This window comes from Squalius cephalus (assembly GCF_949319135.1).
Source record: "Squalius cephalus genome assembly, chromosome: 2".
Taxonomy (NCBI): domain Eukaryota; kingdom Metazoa; phylum Chordata; class Actinopteri; order Cypriniformes; family Leuciscidae; genus Squalius; species Squalius cephalus.
The window spans coordinates 8,348,911-8,359,781 of NC_137123.1; the positions used below are offsets into that span (position 1 = coordinate 8,348,911).

At 40.7% G+C, this 10,871-nt stretch overlaps 1 protein-coding gene and 1 long non-coding RNA gene across 2 annotated transcripts; both read left to right on the top strand.

The window, feature by feature from the left end:
• Positions 1 to 1,501: 1,501 nt before the first annotated feature.
• LOC307148942 (B-cell receptor CD22-like) lies at positions 1,502 to 5,533 on the top strand (the record flags this gene model as incomplete). The annotated part of the gene is made up of 7 exons (XM_079854890.1): positions 1,502 to 1,544; positions 1,913 to 2,266; positions 2,365 to 2,613; positions 4,800 to 4,829; positions 4,902 to 5,054; positions 5,282 to 5,412; positions 5,501 to 5,533. 7 exons carry the CDS (start codon positions 1,502 to 1,504, stop codon positions 5,531 to 5,533), a joined length of 993 nt encoding a protein of 330 aa, XP_079711016.1.
• LOC307173455 lies at positions 5,534 to 8,047 on the top strand. Its single transcript, XR_013823854.1, has 4 exons — positions 5,534 to 5,591; positions 5,706 to 5,751; positions 7,823 to 7,909; positions 7,988 to 8,047. It is a non-coding gene; the product is annotated as an uncharacterized lncRNA (long non-coding RNA).
• The last annotated feature ends 2,824 nt before the right edge of the window (positions 8,048 to 10,871 follow it).

The following is a 10,871-nucleotide window of genomic DNA, read 5'->3' on the forward strand; positions in this document are numbered from 1 at the left end:
CTTGTGTGTGGTCATTTCTGGGTCATTGTAGACCTAAGCTCAGAATAACCTACTATATGTGATAGCTGGGTTAATATTAACATTTGGGCTATTCTAACAAACGTGTGCAACAGTGGATACAATTAAAGCTTTGATGAACACCTCAGTCTATTAAAGTCACCAGTGACGATTGTTTGTAGAGCAACTTCTGTGCGCGTGTGTTAAGACGAGGTCAATCATGTTGGTTTAATCAGCTTGACTAAAACAACATTTAATGGAGCCCCTAAAGTCACATGGTGGTGGAAATTATTTTTCAATGCTTTTGCGTTTTCTCTCAAATTCTTTGCATTCCCCATGCATGAAACTTTTGTGAGCAAAATCAAAAGCATTGAAAAATAATTTCTCCTCCCATCTCATACTTTTGAATCTCCATGTCCTTTTAGGGGTTTTGTATTAGCAATATTAGCTAAGAATTGATTTTGAGCGATGACGTACATTGAGACACATTGGGCTGGCGCTTATGTGTGGGTGAACTGATTCTGGATGAGGTCATTTCCTGTCCCACCAACCTCTACTGGCCACCACTTCCTGTCGCTATTCTTCTATTCGCCAATAAACTGAAGGCAAAAATTATCTTGAGAATGTCAAAATACAACTTGTCTGTCTGCGGTCAAAGTTTCGACATCCAGTCTTACTCAATATAAGTTCCTATCTTGCTAGTGTCTTGCTCAATAATTCTACAGAAAATGTTTCCAGGACGAAAGGCCATAAAAACTAAGTTTAAAAACCCACTTTTATTTGTATTCTATATATATTTATGAACATCACCTCACTCTTAAAATGTGGAAATGCAAGTTAAACTGTAAATACGTCCTATATGTTAATAAATCTTTGTAGAAGAGCAATACAAAAGTGGTGGACAAACTTCTTCATATTCTTAAACATTTTGGGTTTAATGACTTTTTACATATCAGTAAATGCCATTGGATCATTATGAAAAGTTGTCTAAAGTTGCTTGTGTGGGCAGGAGTCAAGAAAGAGGAAGAAATGTTTTCTGTCTGTGCAAGTATTTTAAAATAAACACGGTTAACCACGAGAAATTCATCAGTTCAACGCCTGCTGGAGAGACTCACCAGAACACGGTAAGAGTTACGCTGGTCACTGTGTGAATATAGTCAGATTAATACTGTTGTAGAAACCACTGACCTAATCAATTGGAAATATTCTCAGTGAAATATTATTTATGGAAATGTTTTTAAAGCTAAAGATTGTTTTATAATGCTCATTGTGTGTGTTATCCCTGTGGTCCCAATCCTGGTCTTTGAGGACCCCCAATACTGCACATGTTTGATATCTCTCTTATCTGACAAACCCATCTAAGGCCTTGGAGCCTTTAATAACGAGCTGATGAACTGAATTAGATGTGCTTGATTAAGGAGACATCTAAAATGCTGAGGATCGTCCAGGATTAGGAACAACTGTGTGATTCTGTATTATTGTTCTTGTAGTGACAACACTGATAATGGCTCCTCCTCTTCCTCTGGTGTTTCTGCTCATGATTCACGGTGAGTCGCTCCTTTAGTCTCTCATCAAAGTCTTTCTTTTTTAAATCATGAGTCTGTTAAAACCCCTTTCACAAACACATTTTGTGGGGAAAAAAATCATCCAAATAAAGTAAAAAATAAAGGCAGTCAGAGCTAAAATTAAAAAGAATAATAACTTCAAATACATTTTAAATTATTCTCACTGAAATTAATGTACAATATAAATGTGTGCATTAATAATGATTATTTGAATGTTTTTGCAATGTCAGCATTTCATGTGTTCTACAAAAAAATAAGAATTAAAAAAATAAGAATGTAATGAACATGAAGGGTCAATAATTATGAAACAATCGTTTTTGTGTGAACTATCCCTTTAATGTGTGTTTCAGGAGTTTGTACCCAGTTGTTTGATTGGGGTGTGAGTTACAGTCCTTCACACATCTGTGCACTAAAGGACTCAACAGTGATAATGAGATGCACTTATAAATACGATGATGATTATAAAATCAAGAAAGTGTTCTGGACCAAAACACTGGTAAAAGATAAAGAAGAGCCTCCAGATCTGTCTAAGGACCCTGAATACAGTCAGAGGCTTCAGTATCTGGGAGATAAACAGCAGAACTGCACCATCAGACTGAGTCATGTGACACTGAAGGATTCACACATGTACTATTTCAGATTCATCACTGATAAACCTGATGGAAAATGGATTGGTAAACCTGGAGTGACTCTTACTGTCACAGGTGACTTTGATGAGGTTCATCTCTTCTTCTGTGCATTATGTTGAATAATAATCAGTGTATGACAGCAGCACTAGATATAATGTGTGTGTTGTGTTCAGATCTTCAGGTGGAGTCTCCTGAGAGAGTGACAGAGGGAGATTCAGTCACTCTGAGATGTAAAAGCAGCTGCGCTCTGACTGACAGAGCAACATTCATCTGGTACAGAAACTCACTGAAGATATTAACTGAGAATAAATACAGTAACAAACTCTCCCTCAATCCAGTCAGAAGAGAGGATTCAGGCAGATATAGCTGTGCTGTAGACGGACACACTCACATCTCTCCTGCCGTTCAGCTCAATGTCATGTGTGAGTATGTTCTTTAAAGTTTTCTTTCCAAAGCCAGTAGAGTTCACTCGTCCCTCCTTTTCTTAAAAAATTATAGTAATTGGGGCTAATATTTAAAACATTGAAATGTTCACTGTTTCAATAGTACAGTCACAAAACATGAACAATATGTGGGATTTTAACATTTTATGTTATATTCAGTTATATTCAATTTACTCCCTTGTCATGGCAACGCCACACCATAAACACAACACATTAAAACAGGTGTTCAAATAATGGTTTAAACACATTTAAAGCTCAAATAATGCACATATTTGAACAAAATACTGATTGTAAATGCTTTTATGAAATAATAAGATTCATATTTATGCCTTTAAATCCTCCAAAATTAGCCCCATTCACTTCTATTGTAAGTACCTCAACATTTTTTTCTCTTTTTTAAAGCTACACTGTGTAAGATTTTCTCCCATCTAGTGGTGAAATTGTACATGACTACCAACTGAATATTGCTTTCCAGCCCCCCCCCCCCCCTCATTGACGTGAGGAAAAGTATCCTAGACGTCGTTCTAGCGTTATGCACAACCATGCTATAGTTAGCGAATCAACTATAAAACTTTGAATTTACACAAATAGGCTGAATTACCTGTCGAGAAGAAAGCAGGCAACTTTTTAAAATCCTTGCTCCTCATGAGCTCTTTCCATCTTGGAAATATTCCACTCCAATATTGACTTTGGTCTTGTTGATTTGCCTGTCGCATTGTCGTTTTAATTCTCTCTTTCGCTTCCTTGGCGACTCTGTTACATGTCCTCGAGAATAGCGTGATCCTCCATCTTCAACAGGCTTTCAAATCTGCCGACAGTCGCGAGTAATCTCCCCCTCACATTCGTCACGGTGCCACAGTGTGTAAAAGCGTGAAAGGCGAAGCTTGAATTTCCAGTTATGTCCATCTTTTTTATTTTCAAGATGGAGGCGCAACACGGCTGCCGCCATTTGAGTGACTCGCTTGTATGTATTCAAAATGGCAGATTCTACGCTTACGAGGATACTTGATTAGTTGGTGTAAGTTATTACACATGAATGAGCAAATATCATTTTGAAAGAACAAAGTGTTTTTGCTAAGAATCAACTTAAAAAAATACACAGTGTAGCTTTAAAGAAAACAAAACAAAAAATACAATACTTTTGTTGTGTAATCAGTATTATGCAACAAATGTTTGAAAAAAAAAAAAAATGTGTTGCATAATACAGTCAGAGCTGTAACTGATTATATGTTTTTATACCAAGCATATATCTTATTCAAATGAATGTGATAAACAAGGCAATGTGTGTAATGTAATAGATTACTGTTAGGGTTATGTTTGGTTTAATTCTGTTTATATGAGTTCCCTGTAATTGTTAGTTTTCATAGTTGTTAATTAGTCAAACACCTGTTCTCTGTTCTGTTGATTATCCTCCCTTGTGTATATTTAATCCTTCAGTTCATTCAGTTCTTTTTCCCGTATTGTCTATGTTTTAATGTAGATGTGTTCTCCTGAGTTTCTCCCTGGGTATTATATATATTAGGACTGGAGCCTATCCCAGTTTCTTAGGCCAGAGGCAGGGGAACGCTCCCTGGACAGATGACCAGTCCATCACAGGGCTCACACACACACAGGCAATTTTTGACTGTCCAATGCAACTAACCTGCATGTCTTTGGACTGTGACCCCTCCACCCGGGTCCTACTCGCCCCGCTCTGTGCGGACCTCGAACCCTAGTCTCCAGTGTGAGAGTCAGGCGCTCTAAAAAGGAGGCTAAAGACTGCTGCCTCTAGCGTCTGTGATTAATGATCCGGCTCGACCGGTTACTTCCTATCAGCTAAAAAGAACAATTCGTTCAAGAACCGAACATCACTAGCGCTATCTACAGCCACACCTAACAATTATGTTACTAACTACAATTTTTGTCATGTAATTTGGAATCAGTAACTGACTATAGTTTGTAAGTAATCTATCCAGCTCTGATTTACTGACTACCACACACACAGAAAAAAGTACTGTTTCTTAATATTTCTTATTTCTTAATAAGTGACATGACCTTTTGACTCAAGGATCCATGGATTCATGTTGTTTATGCTAAATTCTGCCCCTACTATCTGTATGTAAGAACAGAAATAGAAGTGCTTTGGTGGGGCGAGTGACGGGTGATACTATATGTTTCTCCTGTAGATCCTCCAGTGAAACCTGTGATCTTCATCAGTCCAGCTTGTGTTATAGTGGAGGGAGATTCAGTGACTCTGAACTGCATCAGTGACTCAAACCCTCCTGCAGAAATCAGCTGGTTTAAAGGAGGAACGTTTGTAGGATCTGGAAGAATCTACAACATCTCAAAGATCAGCTCTGATGACAGTGGAGAATACAAGTGCAAGTCCACCAATGAATATGGAGAGAAATACTCTGATGCTGTGACTTTAAACGTCATGTGTGAGTTAATGATAAAACTTAAGATGCAAATTTTCTGTTTTGATAAATTCAGTCCATATTAGCAATTTTAAAAATGTGTAAATTTTACAAATAATAATCTGATAATTGTTATTAGACTCCCCCAGGAGCGTCTCAGTGTTGATGAGTGGATCTGGTGTAATAATGGAGGGAGATTCAGTGACTCTGAACTGCATCAGTGACTCAAACCCTCCTGCTCTGAACTTCAGCTGGTTTAAGGAGAATGAACCCTCAGCTGTTGGATCTGGACAGAGTTTCAGTGCACTACAGAGTGGACGCTTCTACTGTCAGGCTCACAATCAACATGGATCTCAGAGATCAGACGCTGTCACTGTCACAGGTGAAGCTTTTATTTTATAAAGGGTTCAAGACAGTTATAGTGTCATTCTTAGTTTGTAGATTTAATTATTATATTCTCCCTCTTTCAGATCATCATGGTGCTGGTTGGCTCGTCTGGGTAGTGATCACAGTGGCATGTGCAATATTCACGATCATGATCACCATCATACTGTATACAATGTAAATAAATATGTATCAACAAAGAGTAATATAATTTGCTTTTAGACTACTGCAAAAGTACATTTGAATATTACATTAACAATGAAATGGCTTGTTTACGTTTCTTTTTGACAGTCAGAAGAAAAGGATAAACTGTAGATCTGCAATACACGAGTATGAGGTAAGATGGCCAAAACCACAGAATGATACTAATAAATCAATTACAGCTTCTTTGTACATGTAGAACACATATATTGTCACGTACTGCTCTGAGACACGAAGGTTGAGGATCCAAATGCAGTTTATTTGAACAGAGGGTAATCCAAAGACATAATCCATAAAACAGGCAAGAGATCAAAAAAGACACACAGGGGTCACAGGGTCACAGGGGTCACAGGCAAAAAGGAAAATCCAAGGACAGGCAGAGATCAAAACCAAGAACACGGGAATAACACACACAGACACAGGGTCTCAGGGTCTCAGGGTCACAGGGGTCACAGGGTCACAGGGGTAACAGGGTCTCAGGGTCACAGGGGTCACAGGGGAAACAGTGTCACAGGGGACACAGGGGTCACAGGGGTAACAGTGTCACAGGGGACACAGGGTAACAGTGTCACAGGGGAAACAGTGTCACAGGTGACACAGGGTCACAGGGGTAACAGTGTCACAGGGGAAACAGGGTCACAGGGGACACAGGGTCTCAGGGTCACAGGGGTAACAGTGTCACAGGGGACACAGGGTCTCAGGGTCACAGGGGTAACAGTGTCACAGGGGACACAGGGTCTCAGGGTCACAGGGGTAACAGTGTCACAGGGGACACAGGGTCTCAGGGTCACAGGGGTAACAGTGTCACAGGGGACACAGGGTCACAGGGGAAACAGGGTCACAGGGGACACAGGGTCTCAGGGTCACAGGGGTAACAGTGTCACAGGGGACACAGGGTCACAGGGGAAACAGGGTCACAGGGGACACAGGGTCTCAGGGTCACAGGGGTCACAGTGTCACAGGGGACACAGGGTCACAGGGGTCACAGGGGTAACAGTGTCACAGGGGACACAGGGTCACAGGGGTAACAGTGTCACAGGGTCACAGGGGTAACAGTGTCACAGGGGACACAGGGTCACAGGGGACACAGGGTCTCAGGGTCACAGGGGTCACAGGGGTAACAGTGTCACAGGGGACACAGGGTCACAGGGGAAACAGGGTCACAGGGGACACAGGGTCTCAGGGTCACAGGGGTCACAGGGGTAACAGTGTCACAGGGGTCACAGGGGTCACAGGGGACACAGGGGTCACAGGGTCACAGGGGTCACAGGGGACACAGGGGACACAGGCAAAAAGGAAAATCCAAGGACAGGCAGAGATCAAAACCAAGAACACGCGAATAACACACACAGACACAGGGTCTCAGGGTCACAGGGGTCACAGGGTCACAGGGGTAACAGGGTCACAGGGTCTCAGGGTCACAGGGGTAACAGTGTCACAGGGTCACAGGGGACACAGGGTCTCAGGGTCACAGGGGTCACTGGGATAACAGTGTCACAGGGGACAGGGTCTCAGGGTCACAGGGGTCACAGGGGAAACAGGGTCACAGGGGACACAGGGTCTCAGGGTCACAGGGTCACAGGGTCTCAGGGTCACAGGGGTCACAGGGGTAACAGTGTCACAGGGGACACAAGGGTCACAGGGTCACAGGGTCACAGGGGTCACAGGGGACACAGGCAAAAAGGAACCTCCAAGGACAGGCAGAGATCAAAACCAAGAACACGGGAATAACAGACAGTGTCACAGGGGACACAGGGGTCACAGGGTCACAGGGGTCACAGGCAAAAAGGAAAATCCAAGGACAGGCAGAGATCAAAACCAAGAACACGGGAATAACAGACAGAACGCTCAGAATTGCAGTACAAACACTAAACAAGACTTTGCAGAGAATGAATGTGAAAACCAGGCTATTATAGGGTGAGTTAAACAAGGTAATGAGACACAGGTGAATGTGATAATGGATGAGAGTCTCCCAGGCACTCTCACTGGTGATCGTTACACACACACACACACACACACATATATATATATATATATATATATATACTCAGGATTGTTCATGGTTTTATGAGTAGAGACTGTGGAGTGATTACACTTTTGATCGTCATGGCAGCAATTTAAAATCTTTTACATTCATTTTTTTCTTCAAAATTTAAAATGGTGATAATCATTTCTGTCTGATTTCACTTCTCTCTGTTTCCCTGTAGAATGATCCCAGAACTGATCCCAGTGAAGGCACATATACAGGTCTTGACCTCAAGTCCAGATCATCTGACCTGTACAACACACTCCCAGTAAGAGAAATATCAAAAACTACATGTGCAAAAGAGTCAAAAGTCAGATAATCAATAATCAATGTGTTTTTCCCATAGACTGTCCATCCCAGACCTGCTGTTCACCAGTCGGGCTCTTCTGAATATGAGAATCTGTCCGTAAGTTTCTCAAGTCTTCTCAATTTGAGAATTTTGAAAAAAAAAATGTCCTTAGTAGTCAATCAACTAGTCAATAGATACTAAACAGTCTTTTCTTTTGTTACAAGATGGATTATACGAGTCGATTCACTGACAGAAATATATATCTTTTTTCTGAGATTATTTGTACCATTTGTAGTGTTGATTTATGTAAATGTGTGTCTTATTTCTGTTGTAGCCACAGCAAGATGAAGCACAAGCTAAACTTTACTCAGCTTTTGTCCCATCACTGGACAGATCCACATCACAACTACTGATGAAAAATGAAACGCATTCTTCAGAGTTTCCATTCTGCAGAAAGCAATGGATTATATTCATGTGACATGAATAAACAGTCAATGTGTAATTAATAAATGAGTTTAGAGTAGTTTCTGTAATATTTTATACATTTTATCTGTGTATTAAAGGGTCCATGTGACAGATTTTTCTCTTTTTTTCCTTTTCAAATAAAACATTAAATGATAAAAAGGTACGAAGATTCAACATTCTGTTTCATATCTGTGTTTTAAAGTGTATATTAAACTGGCCAAGTCACGTGATTTCAGAAAATGAGGCTTTGTTAGGTCATACAATGTCAAATTAAATTTTTAAATTCTGATAATTTGATGCTAAAACAAACTTTTTCAAACATCTCAAACTTTTTTGATCATGCCCTTCACGACACATTGTTCACATTTTTCCAAAAATTTATGTAAATTCAGAGAAATTTTAAAGAAATTTTAAAAAGTGCCCATCACTTGTAACTTTGCCGCCTGACAAATGACGTAATATCCGCGTTATCCCTGGTTTCCACTTGTACTGCCATAGTAACCATGGCGACAGACATGGACAACTGCTTTACGTCTAGCGGCACGCTCACGCTGTTGTTGATTCGTCCAAACATTATGGACCATGGCAAGCAGACTTTGATATCCGTCTGTCTCTCATTAGCAATCGAGCCCTACTTCAAACCACAGTCATGTTAAAAAACATCAATGTCCAAACTTTTGACTAAGTGTCAAACTCATCTATAAACATTTCCCAATAAACATTATTAGATCCATCGGCATGACGACAAGTTCCATGATTCCACGCTCATTCACTGCCGTCATCAATCTACACCTTTGTTATTGTTTTGAAGAGGTTAGCGACTCCTAGCGGCAAACAAGGTTGGATTATCGTAGCTGTCAGAGGAATCTAGGGTTTTGATGAGGCTGTTGATGAGGATTCAGTGATCAATAGTGTAATAGATCGCCTCTTCTTGAGCAGAATCCGCTGTTAAACTCTGATACACGTGACTCCGTCTACTGGCGTTCAGTTCTGTGTAGATCTGATCTTGTGTTTGTGCTGAAACAACATCTGTGTAGTAGGAGTCTGTGTCGACCGCTTCTGTGTTTGTGTAATCCAGGTTTATGGGTCTGTAAAATTCCTCTTTATCACGTTGAGCTTTGGATGAGTCTGGAAGCCTTATTCTCTGGTAGTCATCCTATAGAAAATAAATAAATATAACTTATAAATTATAAGCAGATAACGGCTAATACATAATATACACTGCCTTCTTAAGAGTCTATGATTGGATCATTATCACAGTGATTATTATGTTTCTAGCATTTTACATGTTTGGCAACAGTTCTTCTAACCCTAACTGATGGAGTGTGTGGTTTTCATTACTTAAACAATCATGCAGGAAGACACATAATGGCCAATATTCCAGGATTACAATGTCAAGATTCATCAGGCTCAGATTGTGAAGGAATGGTTTGGAGGAGCATGAAGAATCATTTTCACACATCAATCTGCTCCTCTGAGTCCAGAGTTTAAACTCACTGAAAGTCTTTAGGATGGGCCGCTAATATGACACCGTTCTAACAGAAAACCCAACTCATCACATCAACTGCTCATATATATTAAGGATATTCATTAGGACGGATAGTCTTCAGCTGTTGTGAATCTCACCTTTGCTGACTGTTATCCAGATCTCAGAGGTAAAGTCAGACAGGAGATCGACATCTACACCACACCAGTACTTCCCCGAGTCTTCTGGAGCCAGTCTAGAGACGAGAGCTGTGAGAACATGAGCGCTGGTGTCGTCCAGAAGAGCCAGTCTCCCTCGTTCAGACCTCGTGTCTCGATGGGTCGTGTGAACACACTGAGGATCTCTCTGAGAAAACCAGCCGCTCATCTGACAGAAGAACTTGCTGTTATTCTCTTATGTTTCAGGGTATCTGCAGGAGACTGAGATGTTGCTTCCCACAGATCCAGTGACGGTAAGAGCCAGTGAGTTATTCATCAGCCACAGCGCTGACAGAACAAGCACTGCTGACAGAGGCAGATTCAGAGTTATTAGGCTGAATTCTGGTGTTTATCAATGACACTGAAGAGTAAAAAGTGCAATTCTTACTGATTTAGTGTTAGGACAGATATCATACCTGAGAAACTGATGGAGGAGACGGTTCTCATGACTGTCCACTTGAACATCGACTCCCACTACCTGTTCTCACACTACATACTAGATAGATATTGTGTGTGTGTGTGTGTGTGTTTATAGAGTTACACTTCCCTAATGCACATAGATAAACACAAACACAGTGTCAGTATGATCTGAAAAACAGCTCCCTCTTCAGGACAGTGGAGGTAAAGTCTGGCCATCCTCAATGTTACACCATCCATCCATCATAGTGGTGCCTGATTCTTTTATATAAGGGAATGCAGTTACATGTTAATGCCCCATCCATCCATCCATCCATCCATCCATCCATCCATCCATCCATCCATTCATTCATTCATTCATTTATCCACAAATTAA